This window comes from Mixophyes fleayi, chromosome 3 (genome assembly GCF_038048845.1).
Source record: "Mixophyes fleayi isolate aMixFle1 chromosome 3, aMixFle1.hap1, whole genome shotgun sequence".
Lineage (NCBI taxonomy): Eukaryota > Metazoa > Chordata > Amphibia > Anura > Limnodynastidae > Mixophyes > Mixophyes fleayi.
This window is the reverse complement of record NC_134404.1, coordinates 75111804-75128931: the sequence shown is the minus strand read 5'-3', so window position 1 is coordinate 75128931 and position 17128 is coordinate 75111804. Positions and strand designations below refer to the sequence as shown.

General features: G+C 39.4%; 1 protein-coding gene across 1 annotated transcript; it reads left to right on the top strand.

The window, feature by feature from the left end:
- The first annotated feature begins 2449 nt into the window (after window positions 1–2449).
- KCNE4 (potassium voltage-gated channel subfamily E regulatory subunit 4) lies at window positions 2450–8369 on the top strand. The gene is made up of 2 exons (XM_075201847.1): window positions 2450–2578; window positions 5111–8369. Exon 2 carries the CDS (start codon window positions 5173–5175, stop codon window positions 5662–5664), a length of 492 nt encoding a protein of 163 aa, XP_075057948.1. The 5' UTR covers window positions 2450–2578; window positions 5111–5172; the 3' UTR covers window positions 5665–8369.
- Window positions 8370–17128: the final 8759 nt, after the last annotated feature.

The following is a 17128-nucleotide window of genomic DNA, read 5'->3' as shown; positions in this document are numbered from 1 at the left end:
AGCTTCTTTTGGAGCCTTGCATTAGCTGTATATACCCATGATGGGTGCTGTGTACCTGAATAGACTGTTCCCCTGTTCATGTTTCTGACATCCCTGGCATTATTTATTTTGACCTTTTCTGCTCTCTAGCTGCCTTGACCTCTGCCTGGATTTTGTACCTTTCCACCTGCCCTGACACGTGCCCGGACCTTCAACATTCTATTGTCAGCCGCCTGCAGTGACCTCAGACTTGCCACATGTGTTTTTTTTCCCATTAGATTCCCAGAAAATATTCAGGTTTTTGTGTGTTTTTAATAAATTATCATTATTTGTATACACTAACTTTTGCTTTATATTTTGATGGTGGTGAAAAATTAAGTTTCTTTTTATCTCAGTAAAAAAATATTGATGTTAATGAGCATGCATGGGAATATGGGTATTGATATATCTACTTTGAATAATGATGGTCTAATATAGATTTCTAAGAGCTTCTAACATCTTTCAGCCTTCCACGACACTCTGACTTGGCTCTGTTGCTTTTCCCTAAAAATAACACCAAACTGTCCAAATGTACAGTAATCACTGGCTACTAATGTCCATCACATTACAGCTTTAAATCTGGCTGCATCCCAGGTCTCTTTTTTCTCTGCTTGCATTGTAAGCAGCCTGTCAAAACTGAACATAAACCAAGAATAAATGATTTCATTTTAAGTTTGCACTGGCAGCAACACACAAGTAAGATCTTATCCTTGTCACTACTTGCAGATTTCTGTGCACATTGTGCCAACTGTCTTATTCCATGAAAACTAAGTGTATGTTGTGATGGGTTACAATAGAAATGGATGGTTCCAATACTCAAAATTCAGAAATGTACCAGGTCCAGAGTCACCCTATGCGTCTCTGGTGGTGCTGGTACATACTTCCAAGAAATAAAACTTATTGAGGGATAACTAGAAATTACTCAGCTACTTTTTCAAGTACCCCATATGCAACTTTACACATCATTCCCCAGACTCGCGTAAGGCCTAATGCTGCCCCCACCCTCATAGCTGCCAACATTCTAGACGGGAAATTCAGGGCAAAATAGATAAATATCCCTGATCCACTCAAACCACACCCACTAAGATTACCTCTGTTCCTGACAGGCCACACCCCTTCCACTCAATACAATAATGGGACTGTTATGTGAATATTGGCATTGGCAGCATAGGAGGATTGTAAGAAAAATGTGTCCAGGGGGAATTCTTATTAGATTGATCCAATGGGTTATTTAAGGAACATGAATGGCAGGAGACACTTTAAGTACAGCATGTGCAGGTAATATTCACTATTTAGTTAGCAAAGTCAGTGGTTTACTTTCAAGCTGTGGACACATAGCAGATGATGGGCACAATAAAAATGTGTTGCATATTCCAGGGGGTAAATGTATCAAGCTTTGAGTTTCTGATGGGTTTGAAAAGTGGAGATGTTGCCTATAACAACCAACCAGATTGATACATTTACCCCCAGTACTTAATTTGTGGAAAGCAGTCAGTGGAGCCAATGACATCGCTTACATTTGCTCAATGAGTTCTAGCAACCACTGAGTTTTGATTGGGTGGTGGACATTTTTTGAGCAGTCAATGACAATACTGATCTGCTATTTTCTCCTGAAGGAAGTTCTGCAGGTGGTCACATTGCCCTGGCCCCAGCATATTTGCTGTAAGCACAGCCGTACCACTTGAACAACGGAGAGTATAAAAATCTAGGAGGAGAGAAGGAGACTCTCGAAGCAATTGCTCTGGCCCACTGTGGCATACCTTATGTCCCACTAAGCGAATCTGCCCCTGATTAACATGTATGCACACTCCATCACAAATTACAATGTAATACAGGTTCCCAGTCTATATGTATATCCCCCTAAAGGGACAAGTTTACTTTTGGGCCTTGACCCTCATATGCATTGCGGTTTGGTCATTGCACATCGGAGCATGCTAAATTTCTTGGAACATGCCCAATGCTTTCAAGGCACTAGGCAACGCCCAAGTCCTTTCCCCTAAAAACAGCAGGGTACGTCTTTCAACTGTCCTTGGAGCAATACCTATCCATATCTCAATCGATGGACTGTCCCTCCTAAACCAGGCAGTTGAGAGGTATACGTTTGTGTTGACCAGAGTCTATCTGCCTATACTTAGGAAAAAGCTCCAACCACTTGTATTACATGCGTCATTGTGAAATTGTTCTATGGTAGAATGTATTACCTTCAGCACCATTACATAACAGATTAACCCCATGCAGTCATTTGTTTTTGGCTTTCTTTGCTTTCCTTATGTTACTTAGGCCTGAAAGTTTTCCATTCCTTCCTTACTCCCCAAGCGCATGTTCTCTCTCCCTGGCAGCTATCACAAGTTCAATGGGATGTTCTGCGTGTCTTCAAGCACAAGCCTGTCCCCGCCCCCTTCTGCATTATGTCATACAGACGTCCACAGCTGGCTATTTATTCTCCAGCAGCTCAAACAGCTATCACAGCATCAAGTGGAGACCGGTTTCAGCTTTCCAGACGTACAGAGACCAAGAGCAGCAGATATCATTGTATCTGTCCTCCCAGCACTTCTCACACGTAAGTCCAGACCAGCTTATTTCCTACACAATCTTTATATAACTATCTATAGATGATGGACACCTTGAGTAGCTAATGTATACTTTGTGATAATGCCATTTATTTATTTTCACAAATAACTGAGCTGCAGGGTATTATGCAGTGTTCTATAATAAGAGTTACATTGTATCACATACAATCATAATTATTTTAATCATTATGTTTATAGATCTAACATATGCCGTAGAGCTGTATAACATTTAACTTTATTCAGGCAATTTGACAGCAGAAAAGAACCTGCTGGTTCATTTGTTCTGCACTGTTAGTTTTCTTTTTATAGTTGTCCTATGCATTCTTGTATTTTAGTATATGAATCCCCACCACAACTGCTTGGAGACTATTTCATGAATGTAATCCATCTACCATTACAACACAAACACAGATATCTGGCCAGTTTACTCCATGAAAGTGAAAGAAACATTTCTATAAAACAAGTGCCCAAGCAAGCAATAAACGTACTTTAAATGAGTGGAAATTTGACATATGCATTTTTTTTTGTAAATCTGAAATAATGCAGAATACGGTGGATCAATGAGGCATCTGGTTTGTAGCTGGTTCTCTTACTGGAGATGACAGCTTAACTCACTATTATATATCACAGTGCAAACAAAACCGAATGATTTGGCAAGAGTTCCCCAGATGCACCTCAGCGGCAAGCTCAGGGCATATTAGGTGTAGAATGCCCTGTATACCAAAAATGCTGCAAGTGCTTTATCAAATATCAAAATAAGCCATGTGCCATTCATTCTTTATATGACAGTGCTATACGTACACTTTTCCACTGCAGGAAAACTTTGTCAGCGGCAGTGTTATTGAAACACACAGTCGGACTCACCACACAGTGGAAATCCTGCACTTCCCTCTGCACACAGAAATGGTTTTAGAGAAGAGCAGTTGGCAATAAAAATATTTTATGAGTATCAGTGATGGTGTTTAAACCACCAGCATCTTCACAAATCTTTTATTCCCATTGTTTTAAAGTGGGAACCTGCATGGCCGTAGATTAGTTGCCAATATCGGAAAACAATTTCCAGAGAGACTTTGCTGCTGAATGTATACAGCTACTTGTGAAATGAGCACAAGATTGTATTGGGAATTTGTGATGAGGAAGGAAGGGGCCCAATTAACTGTCAAATGAAACAAATAGTATTTTGCATAGATTTTGTTAAAACCAGTAGTCCCTCACTGCACAGCCATCTACCCATATTACGTAAAACACATTAATATCTGATCCTATAAACACACTGTATTATATTTAATTAGACAGGAAATTGGTTCCATGATAAGTTTCACGTAAGCCCAGGCAGGCTAGAATTCGGTGGATACACATCTTATCTCTATAATAAGGAAGATAATACCTAAAGCCTCAACCCTGAAACTAGCTTTTGCATTTAGGATAATAGATCATGGTTCTGAAATATCTGTTAGTTAATTCTGAAAAGACTGCTGTAGCATGTTGGGAGCCTGGTGGTATAAGACTCATATATCACTGTAATTACACTTCCCTGCTGCTAGATTAACAAATGGTTTGTTTAATAACCACATTCACCACTTCCTTGGAGGGAAATTCCATGAACAGCAATGGAAACCAACTATTAAAAGTTTAGAAGAAGGATGGATATTGTGAAATATTTAAAGTAATACATACGGTAGAAACTAAGCATGATAGATCATGTATAGCTATTGCACTAATAGCGTGTCCATAAATACACATACTGCAAAACATGTTAAGTAGGCACTGACATTTGAAGCCATACTTAGTAGCATAGTGCAACTACACAGATAGCTGTAATAGGTGAAAAAACACTGTACAATTAAGCTTTGTGCTATCACATAACAAATGTCTGGTTTTCAACATTTACAGTATATGTGCATCATATCTAAAAAGACTTAGGGCTAGATTTACTAAACTGCGGGTTTGAAAAAGTGGAGATGTTGCCTATAGCAACCAATCAGATTCTAGCTGTCATTTATTTAGTGGTTTCTACAAAATGACACCTAGAATCTGATAGGTTGCTATAGGCAACATCCCCACTTTTTCAAACCCGCAGCTTAGTAAATCTAGCCCTTAGTGTTTTCAGATTCTGAGACAGTCACACAAAGTGACTGTATAGGCAAAAGGCAGAGCAATGCAATATTTTACAATCACTGTAAATAGTAAACACCATTTCAATCCCCTGGCCTTTTCATTGTTTGTGTTGTAACAATGCATTTGTAGTGAGCTGAAAACTTTAATCCAAATACTTTGTTTTTGCAGCCTTGACATTTTCTACATGTTAGTGTGACTTTATTAAAAATCGAATGTTTTTTTTTCCATGTTGGTGGCTTTATACATATGAAATTGGTTCGTTAAATACGCAATAAACAAAGCTAGTTGCCTGGCAACTTTCCATTTTGTAAAAATAATGCCTACTCGTCCCCTTGCCAGTTCTCTCATGTGAGAATATAGAATTTTCCTAGAAGTTTTGACATTATGCTGTTTTTGCTTCTCAGGTTGTGTTATCAGTTTAAATTGGCAGAGGACGTATTGAATTGATTGATCCAACTTTGCTTCAATGTTGAGGATGGAAGACCCAGCCAATGGGACCATGGCAAACCAAGGCATTGGTCTGCATCAGTACCCACCAAGTGAAATGAGCAGTGGGAAGGATAGCAATGAGTATCTTTACATCCTTATTGTCATGTCTTTCTATGGAATATTTCTGATGGGCATCATGCTGGTCTACATGAGATCCAAAAGGAGGGAGAAGGAATCCAAACTGCTTCTGCTATACCAGGATGAGGAGAAGCAATGGATGGAGCCCAGAAAGAGGTCCTCTTCTTTTTCTGTGTCTAGACCTCCCCAACAGTGCACCATGTTCAGTATTCTGCAGGACAACTTGGTCCCAGGCCGCTTCTGTAATGACAATAATATAGCAGACAGCAGCCTGAGCTCGGAATCTTCCTCTTCTGATGTTCACTTTACCATTCAAGAAGAAGTTACAGAGGGACTTGCTCAGGACAAGATAGAGGATGAAAAATCTGAGACCAAGACACAGATTTCCTAGCGATGAACTAAAGAGACTTTGCATATTTCAGGAATCTATAAGATCTCTGTTTATGACATCATTGTCTTTTGCTTTGGGGTTCTGTTGCCTAAAACGAGCCTTTTAAAGAAAGGAAGTACAAATTGTTTAAAATGGAGTATGTGTAGAAGGGAATGTTGCACGCAGAGGGGTAAAATTGTCTTCCTTTCAGTTGCAGTGAACTAAAAGGTATCAGAGGCTTTAACATTGAACGGCTCTAGAAGCACGAGGGCTGGTCCTGCCCTGTTGATAGACTAGAGAATTGGGTGGTATGCACTGTAAATGATAATACCGTACAATAGAGCCAAGATGGGCAGTCTTCAAGTCATTCAGTGTTAGAATTGTTATTCTTTAGAGGCAAGAACTGGATTTGGGCATCTTCTAACATTCCACAAAACAGATCAGTAATGTCCAACACTAGGACTTGATCTGCTGCTGGAGTAACTGTGCAGTAACTGCTGTAGGGCCAAGAATGGATATCCCCAAATAGGATATCCTGAGGCTCTCCAATATATTTAAGAATAAAAATAAAGAAAAGAGGGTTGTATATATTCTGACAAGTTAGTATTGCTTAGTTTGAATGATTGCATAAAGGCAATAAACATGTCTCATTACTCAAAATGTTTTCTGATGTATGGAGGTCCTTGTTAAACTCTCGTAAGGTTTATGTACAAATAAAGTGAATCCAAGGTATGTGTCTTAGTATATGTCCCTTTCTTTAGAACTTCTTTTAAAGTGCTGATGTGTTGATCACATACACAGTTCCTTCAAAGATTTCTGAATAGCTCCCTGAATATAGTTCTATGTTCCATTGACGAGGAAGAGAAGGAACACTATTTCATATCTGGTGGGCTTGTCCCAAGCCAAACATTTCTGGATATGAGTTTTCACTACTATTGATTTTGTCCTTAATATTGGACTCCCATATAATCCTCAGAGGGCGCACATGTGGAAATGGCTAATAAATCAGGAAAACAATCTTTTATACTTTTTTTTGGTTATAAAATAATCTCTTATATTTTTGGGGAGTTCAAGATTATATTGGTGAGATCTTGAAAAACTGCTAGGCTTGGCCTTGGTAAAGATAAGGACACGTTCTACTGATCATTAAACAATTGATGAGTTTTTAACAAAACACTTTAAGCTCCATTCCTTTTTAACATGGTGTCCACAGATCTGTTTCACTTTCCCCTCCACATACAATCCTGCGCTCCTCATGTTCTGATGTACTGTCCCTGTTAGTGCTTTGGGAGTTTGGTCTAAGGGGTGAGGGGCGTTTTGTGTAGTCTTGTCCCTTTGCTTCTTTATTCTCTTTTCTATCACTTATATTTCTTTTTTCATCCATCTGTTTATCCCTGATTGTATTTAAATTGTAAAAGACCAATAAATATTTATTGAAAAAATACCTATTGAGGTTCAAGTCAATTCAAATTTATGTACTTAAACCATAATTTGGACATCCTCACTATATTGTGGCAATCATATATTGTTCTTTGCCCCCACATCTTGAGTCATGTTTTCATTTAAAGCCACAGCAGGATTAAGTCAGGAGAACAATATTATCTAAATAGACATAAATGATCATTTCAGCCCATCTGTATATATAGATACAATATTGGAAAGGTGATTCAGTATATGCTCTAGAGACCTTCCTGTAAGACTGTATAGTGATGAACAGGATGACTCAGTGCGTTCACTTTTTAGTTTTAGTTTTTGCTTTTTAATTGTAATATATATATATAAATTCAGTCTAGAGCTCAGCTTATTGTTTATGAAGTTTATTTTAGCTGCATAAAATACAAACTGGTATATTTATAAAACCGGTGCTGTAACCAACAAGAGTCAGATGGCTTGATGCTTTTATTTGTGTATGTGCTAGGAAAATTAGTTAGGATTTTATTTCTATTATTATTATTATTATTATTATTATTATACTTGACTTATTTCTATGAGTTGCAATAAAATTTACAGTGCATCGGTTTTAATAAATGTCCCCCAATTTGTTTTTTATACATTATATGTTATTTCCTATATGCTTATTGATAGGCATTTGACAAGAAATGAAAATCTTCTCTGGAAAATGTGATTTTTGCATTATACACAATGTAAAGGTCATGTCAGAATTCAGACAGCAATTCCCTGTTACCTTTATATGCAAAAGCACCATCTGCAGAGAAAGCTGTGAGAATTATTTTACTAGTAAGTCTTAAATACAAATTTTAATAATAATATTAATAATGTTGTGCCAGTTTCCATATGTTGCCAGAACTAGTGATATGTGACATTGTGTAGTATTTACATTTGTTCTGTTATTTGGCTATTTTCACTAGGAGTTTGGTTGCAGTGTCATTCATTGGGATTACTGACAACCATAACTACATCTCAATATCTAATAAGTGAAGCTATTTTACATTAGACCGTTTGTATTTTTGGTTTATTGGTCCAATAAGAAAGGGGATGTGAATAACGATTGCAGTCAAAGTGTTGCACCTCAACAGAACTGTTGTTTTAGCAACTGCAATGGTGGTAATTCAAAAACATAAATGAAAATAACATAAGTTCTTAAAACAAGGTCTTGTCCCTTAGTATGTTTCTTTGTTATGTTATATATTAAATGTGTCACCATTTTTGTAAAGCGCTGTTAAATAATGTGGTACCATATAAATAAAGGATGATAACAATAATAATGTGTAGAACTTTTTGACTACCCAGATGAAACTGGCTGACAATATGGATCATTGTATGTTGATAAATGTGCGCCTTAGTTGTCTTCACTGGCCTGCACAGTGCTATGACTGATATGCACCCAATCAAAGACAGCACAATGCCTCCCATTGACCTGTATTGCAACAAGATGAACCGCTGTGTTGGGTTAGCCTGAGCTGAGGTACTAACCACTGTTTTGGGATTACTGGTTTGCACCATGACAGTAAACAAAACGTTTCCCATGTACACAGTCTCATTAGTGAGAACACAATAAAAGCCTATCGAGATGATGTTGAGTTCCTGTCCTTGAATCATCTACTCCCCATCTCAGATATATGGGGGAGATGTAGAAAAGCCAGATAAACTGTAGGTTATACCTGATGGTCCTGTGCTTTCATTGTAATCTTTTGGAGAAAAAAAGTTATAGAAATTAGGGAGAAAGTTGCACAAATTATTCCCAATAATTTATCAAGTCTACTCTCATCGAATGTTCCAAGGCCCATTTCTTTGATTAACAGGTTGGATGTATGAGCTTTGTTTCATACAAGTTTGACACCACAATCTTCTCATGGGTTGGGTACGGCTCCACGATGACGATAAATCCGACACCGAGAACACCTGCAAGAAACAAACGATTTAATAAAAAAATGACAGCAATATTGACAGACTTACCTGAAAAACGACAGTGCCGATATCCGATGGCAGTAGAAGGCTGACAGGACCTCCGTCTGACTGGCCAGCTCTCTCTTCTGCTGCCATTGGATATCTGCACTGTCGCTTTTCAGGTAAGTCTGTCAATATTGCTGTCATTTTTTCATTAAATCGTTTGTTTCTTGTAGGTGTTCTCGGTGTCGGATTTATCATCATTGTTGAAGCAATTACCACCGCTTCTCACACCAGTTGCAAGCCTCACACCACTACTCTGTGCTACTGTTAATAGTTAGATGCTCAGATGGGCTAATTGTTGGCCAAATCCATTCCACTTACGACTCACTTGCTCATGGTCACACAGAAATTGGCTGAACTGTGGTCCTTGGGGCATCAAAACACTTTCAAACAGATTTGGTTATAAGTTATATCATTCTCAGATAAGAACATACTTAATTTACTTGTGTTGCCATTCCTCTGAATGTGTTTCTGTGTCTCTACTGCAGGCAGCAGACTGTTTATGCTTTAGTTGCCTCTGGAAATGTCCTGCCTGGACACAGGAAAGCAGGGATAGATGCTGCATCCTTCACCGTGAGAACTGGTATTTGACACACGCCATGATGCCTTTTTGCAATGTCTAGCTGCAAGATTAATTTTGCGAAGAAAGAGCCAACTAGAGATATGATTAGACTTGTAGTTTAGTGACAAGATATTGCCTATAGTGTCTGATGACACCAGTAATGGAAAAACAAGGTTGCTAAGGACCAAGTTATTCTTGTATACAGAGTTTGGGACACCAGGAAATGCAGGGTACTGTCATGGCGCTGGCAGCTCACAGGAAAGAACCACTTGGTTGGGGTAGTTGTCAGTGACACATCAAATCCGGCCAAGTCGCTCACTCATGAGAGGAGTGGATGTGAGGTACAAGTCAAAGGACTGTAGAAGGTACAAGTCAAAGGACTGTAGAAGGTAGAATAGTGATTGACAAAGCCAAAGTCAAATGACTGTAGAAGGTAGAATTGTGGGGGACGAAGCTGAAGTCATAGGGATTGTAGAAGGTATAATCGTGATGTACAGTCAAACACTTCTTCTTCAAAGCACAAGCAGAGAGATCCAAAACAAAACTTTGCTTCTGCAAAGGTTTGATAGAATTGAAGGACTTATAAAGGCTAGAAACAGGTGAGATAAATTGTTCTGATTGACTTGACTGTTTCACTGAATGGCTGATTAAAGAGTAGGGAAGGCAGTGCCATAGTCAGGTGAGGTGACTGGCTAGGTTGCTGTTCTTAGCAGAGTGCTGATTACAGGAATTGAGAAAAGGTGTTTGCAGCTGTCATTGTGAATAGTTATCTGACAGCTGCCATCTGGAACTAGTGTTGTGAAGCTTCATAGGTACAAAAAAATGTTCAAGCATGTAAAAAAAAAAAGATTTTAAAAGTGTTATATGGGCTACAAGGGTATGGATGTCAGCTTTAATATTAAGTGTAAGAAATCCTTTAACAGTAGCTGTGCTGTAGCACTCAGGTAGTCCTCATACCTCTTCTCTTATTCCCACTGCAGAATATATATTCAACTAAATGAGAACCACATTCATTAGGCAAACAGCATCTGAGATGAATATGTAATCTTACTCAGAAAAACCATGAGAATCAATAAGAGACTCATGCTATAGAAAACATAGCAGCTGTCAGAAGAATGGAACTTATGAGAAACAAGAAGGCAGATAAACGGCTGATTGATCAGTTCGTAGCAGGCAAACGTGAAGAAAGTATAAAAGTGCAAATTCAAACTCTTAAGATGAGAGACACAGAAAACATCACCAAAGTGAGCAAAAATATAAATGAGATGTGCAAGGAATTTAGGCTTATGAAGACAGAATTGCAGCTGGAAAAAAGAACCTTTGCCATAAATTCAATGAGGAATAGTGAACCTCCAATACGAGGAATACATTATGACAGATAGAATGAAGAAGGAGACCTAAATGCAGTCATTGCGGAAGAAGCAGGCACATAGGGTGAAAATGTTACCGCAAGAACCAGGTGCCTTTAAATGCCAACTAAAATGGATCAAGGAATTCTGGAGAGTCCCGTGCAGGTCTAAATCAAACATTAGAGGGGGGGGGTATTAGTGGGGAGCAGTACCACCGTTAACATTATCCTTGAAGAGCAGGAGTCCATTGCTGTGTTATGGTTACTAAAAAGAAGAGTTCTCGTATGGTTACCTCGTTTCAGGATCAAACTGAACACACTATTGCTGTAATGATACCACCACTGCACCACTTTCTACTACATCTTCCAAATGGTGTGACAAACTGAATGTAGTGACTAAAGAGACACTGGAATAAGTCCGAACTCAAGTATTGGACTTGATTAAGGAACAAGCTGCCTCCTTTAGCCAACACCCACAAGCTAGCTTAACAATATCACACATGAGGATGCTTATCCAGAAATTAAATTGTTCTCCAGAATTGACATTGCCAGGGATGGTGACAAGTGACCATGGTTCCTGAGTCAGTAAACCACCATCACCTCCCAATGGGCTTATCTGAGTTCAATACGATGGCCTTCAGGTTTTTCAACGTGGCAGACTAATGGAGCATTGTCTGGAAAGCTGAAATTCTGAGATAGTAATATTATACCTAGATAACATCATAGTATACATTTTACATAGAACACCTAACTCACCTTAGAGTTGTCTTTGTCAGTCTAAAATAATTTGGTCTAAAGATAAGACCCACAAGTGTCACTTTCTAAAATCTGAGATGCAGTTTCTAGGACACGAAAATAAGATGGTGTAAAAAGATTTACCATTGCGCACAGCATTAAAGAAGTGTAGCAGTTCCTGGGTTTCTCTAGTTATCACAGGAGTTTCATCAAAAACTTTTCAACAATTACAAAAACACTCCATAATGAGTTTGGTTTCATTGACTGATTGACAGCAAACTGCATTTGAAGAGATTAAACAGATATTGATAGAAACACCCTTATTGCTTACCCAGCTGTCCATTCAACCTATATACTGCTACTAGTAATAAGGGACAAGGGCCAATATTGGCCTGAGAATAAAGAAGGAAAGACACTTTAGCAGGAAACTGAAGCCACCATATGAAAGATTTTATTGGATGTCAATGAAAACGTACATTGATTATCGGTGTGAGATCTCTCTCCCATGCTTGTTAAAGAGGTTGAATACATAAAGAATTAAAAAAAAAAAAAAAAAGAGGTTGAATACAGTGAAACTCACTGCACACGTCTGTTCTATACACAATAGATCACTTGAAGTTGGAAACAGGATATAATAATTACACATATGTACTCATGATGGTGGAATACTACACCAAATATATTGTAGTGGTTCCATTAACAGATCTAACTGCAAAAGTCAAAGCCAACAAATTATTGAGTCGTTTTATATAAATTTATGGGAGTCCTGAAATGTGACCAAGGTGCAGCATTTTAAAGTCAACCATTTAAAGAACTTTGTGAAACCTATGGAAGTCAAAACTTACGTACAACGCAATGGAGTCTGTAAAACTACAGGACTTTACTGGGCACGTTAAGAGCTTAGTCAGATCAGTAGAAGAAACAATGGCCAATACTCTTACCACAGTTGGCACACTTTAAATATGTCTACTGTGTACATCCCATACTGCCTTATGCTATGGGCATATTACCCACTGCTGAAAAATTGCAGCAAAGAGTGAACTGAATCCTGCAAACTCAGATCATACTAAAAAGGTAATTGAACATCATAATGGGATTGGAGAAATAGTGAGAGAACATGAACATGAGAGAGCACAATAAGTCTAGCAGAGACTGATAAGAGGCTATGACAAAAATGCTCAAGCAGACCCCCTACAGGTGGGTGAAAGTGTACTTTGGAAAAATAATACACAGAGAAGAAAATTGGGATTGAGTAACTTCATCAATCCTAACCATCGCCTCCAAAAATTCTGACTGCACTCCCGATAGAGATCTGCCTACAGTACTTGTCGTGAGTGCATAAGCACTGCAGAATTGGAACAATATCATTCCATTGTTGAAAGAGATTTTTAGACCGGTTTAAAAATCAAATTAAACAATTCAATGTGCTTTGGACCGATAATCATTCATCATTGGAGCATACACACTGATGCGATATCGGGCCGAAGGGTCGTTTATCATGTGATTGGCCTGATAATCTGCTGAAAACCCTGTAGTTTATACCCAGCCTAACTCTGTCTTTCTGCTTATCTCCATCCCCCTACCCACATCATAAGGCTGCACTGCTCACTTGCAGCCCTGCCCGAAATTAGACAATCACACCAGTAGACCGATCACTGGCTTCCATATCATATTCATAATTCACAATAGTTATTTTCCTAGAAATCAGACACTTACCAACATTTTAAAAAGCAAACCTGAGAGAAAATAAGCAGGGGTTGGCTGGAAAATTTTAGTCTGGGGACGAGACTCAACTCAGCAGCCTATTAGGAACTTTAAAGGAAAAAAAATGCAGGTAGCCCACTATGGGACCGGCTCAGGGGGCATATGACCCCCTGCCCTCCAGCTCAGCCTGCTCATGAATAAAAGACTTCTCTTGTGCTGCTCCCCACTTATGGAATTTCCTACCTCACTCAATCAGACTTTCCCACAGCCTTCAAAACTATAGATGCTTTTTGAAATCCCATTTCTTTTTTAGAGATGACCTTATCCTTGATAACACTATTTACACTAATGCACCCTCACAACTATCCCAATCTCCACTCTGAGCCACACTTGCTCCTCTTATTTCAGCTGTGCCCTCTTCAACTCAGAATGTAAGTTCTCTAATGAGCAGGGTCCTCCATACCCTTTGTTTTCATGTCTGCATTTATCTTGTCTACCTTGTATATCCCTGTTTTATGTATCTACTGTTTTCCCTACTGTACAGTGCTGCAGAGCACTGTGGCGCCTTACAAATCTACGATAATAATAATAATAATAATATAAGCCCTATATAATGATCCAACAATCTCAACCTAACTACACACACACAATATTACAAAGCCGCCTGTACCTACACCTGAGGAAGAGCCTTGATCACATGGTAAATGGGTTACCAGCTTCATGAAAGCTACCAACATTTACGCATAGTTAACTTACACACTAAGCTGCTAGAAATCTGTAAATCATTTTTTCCATTAAAACAGGGTTTCCCAAACCCAGTCCTCAGGGCTCCCTAACAGTGCAGGTTTTCTGGATCACATGTGACATAATGTTACGATTATGATGCCTTAGTCAGTATTAGCACAGGCTTACCTAGGGCGCGGAGTCTAACGGCCTTCCGGTCTTCACCAAGAACCACCGCAAGGTAGTGTGGACTTTGCTGCCAAAGAACCGCAGGTCGCGGCCCCCAGATTAGCCTACTGACGTAAGGGAGAAAGTTCTAAGTGATGGCAGGCAGACAAGAAAATAGACAAAGCGGTGCAAGTACAGGCACTAACCGTTAATTCCAGGCGTTGTAGGTCTGGAACAGTAACCGGAAGATGCACGGAGCCAATGGGTGCGTGACAGGATATGGGTCCAGAGACACGACCGGGTCAGTACACAGGTGATATCAGATATACGGTACCAGAGGGAAATCCAGAGAATAGTTGGTAACACAGCCGAGTCGGTACACAGAAGGTATCAGGTATACGGTGCCAGAGGGAGATCCAGAGAATAGTTGGTAACATAGCCGGGTCGGTACACAGAAGGTATCAGGTATACGGTGCCAGAGGGAGATCCAGAGAATAGTTGGTAACACAGCCGAGTCGGTACACAGAAGGTATCAGGTATACGGTGCCAGAGGGAGATCCAGAGAATAGTTGGTAACACAGCCGGGTCGGTACACAGAAGGTATCAGGTATACGGTGCCAGAGGGAGATCCAGAGAATAGTTGGTAACACAGCCGAGTCGGTACACAGGAGATAGTCCAGTTTGTGGTGCCAGGGATAAGCCAAAGAATAGTCAGGTCACAGCCAGGTAGGTACACAGGAGAAGGAGGAATAGAGGGATACACAGGGAGCAGGTTCACAGGAGTCAGGACACAGGAACTGTAGCCAGGAACAGGAAACACATTGCTCTGACACAGGCAGCGTGTCAGAGCAGGGGAGATATAGGAGTTTGAATTCCCCGCCCAGGAGTCACATGATCGGCAGCAGGGAGAACCCGGAAGTGCGGCAGCGCCATCAGGAGAAGCGCTGCACGGATCGGATACTGCTGTCAGACCACGCTGACAGCGCAGCGGAACGGGAATAAGGTAAGTTCCTAACACATAATTAGGACCACCTGTGGATCTGTTACAATGTGTCAGTCAGTAATGAATACACCTGTGCTCCAGCAAGCAGATATGGAAAACCTGCACTGTTAGGGAGCCCTGAGGACTGGGTTTGGGAAACCCTGCATTAAAATATAATAATGTTCTATATAATAAAAACTTAGTGAGCTTTCCCCATCCATTGTCACTAATGCTATTAGTATTATTCTATAAAGCAGCTTGTATTTCGTTTAGCGGCACTTGAAGGAATTATTCACACAGACTCATCATGTCATTGCAGTGGTTTAAACCATAAAATAGGCCAGAAAAATCATTAAACTGTTTAAAATAACAACAATTTAGCAATTCTATGAACCTAGTCCAAGTATCTCCTGCTGAGGTTGAAAGCCGGAGTTTCAGTTCAAGGAATGGAAAGTCTCCCTCCCCCAGCACATAGATTACACATCTTCACACAGTTCAGAGTAGCCAAAGAAAATACTTGTCTGGAATTACTCAGTGTAATTTTCACAGAGACCGAAGTGCAGACCTAACTACATGATTAAAGCTAGTTCTCCCTGTGGGGTCTAGGTAGAAAATATACACCTTATCTAAGGGACTCTAAATTTTAGATGTAGCCATGGCAGCTAAATACAACAAATATTTTAGCTAAATATAACAAATATTTCATCTTAAATTAAGAGTAAAACATATTTGAGAAAATGTATATGACTATATATAAATACCTTTTTAAATATTTTATGGTCCTGCCAATTTAAAATGGCTGTATTGTTTCATAGAGCTCTCTGGAGGGCAGTAGAACAGACAGAGATCTGTTTCCTCACTTTTAAGGAAATGTGGCTAAATAAAACTACATGTACCAGAATGCTGTGGGATACTGACCATATCATCATCATCATCACTTATTTATATAGCGCCACTGATTCTGCAGCGCTGTACAGAGAACTCATTCACATCAGTCCCTGCCCGATTGGAGCTTACAGTCTAAATTCCCTAACCTACCAGTATGTTTTTGGAGTGTGGGAGGAAACCGGAGCACCCGGAGGAAACCCACGCAAACACGGGGAGAACATACAAGCTCCACACAGATAAGGCCATGGTCAGGAATTGAACTCCATATGCAAATGTGTTCTCAGAGCATGTGCACTACAAGCCTCATCATATCAGAAAACATATTTATGGAACATTGACACACCATCAAAGAGGATGTCTTGTACCTGGAATTCAAATTCTTGTTGAGTTGCTAGAAATGATCATCATCTATTTATGAGTCGCCACAAAAATCTGCTGCACTGGTCAGTCAGTATATCACATCATACATAAAACAAATCATATATAAAAGAAATAACATGTATAAAGAGAACAAGTATATGCAAGGCTGACGAAGAAGATGCGGACGTAAGACCACAGGTAAAAAAGACCTTGTTGTTAAGATCTTACAATCTATAAGGAGAAGGACTTGCTGAGATAATAGGAGCTCATGGGAATCTGGGGGGAGACTGGGAGGATAGCTGGTTAATCCCAGAGGGAGTAGTAATGCCTCTGTCTGGCAACCCTGAGGATCCTTGATCATTTGGTAAAATGGGGTACCAGCTTCATGAAAACTAAAAAGAAGAAGTGAGTGTGTGCAGCTATTGCTCACCATCTAAAGATTGGGTTGCTGATGTCACTTAATTTAATGAAACGGTGTAATTTTTTGGTGTGTAAATGCATTAACTTTTGAATAATAACATTTTCCGTGAACGATGTATTGCACAGCAAATCTTGTATGTGTTTTAAGAAAAGGATATCTTAAAAAGACATGATGAAAAGGCAT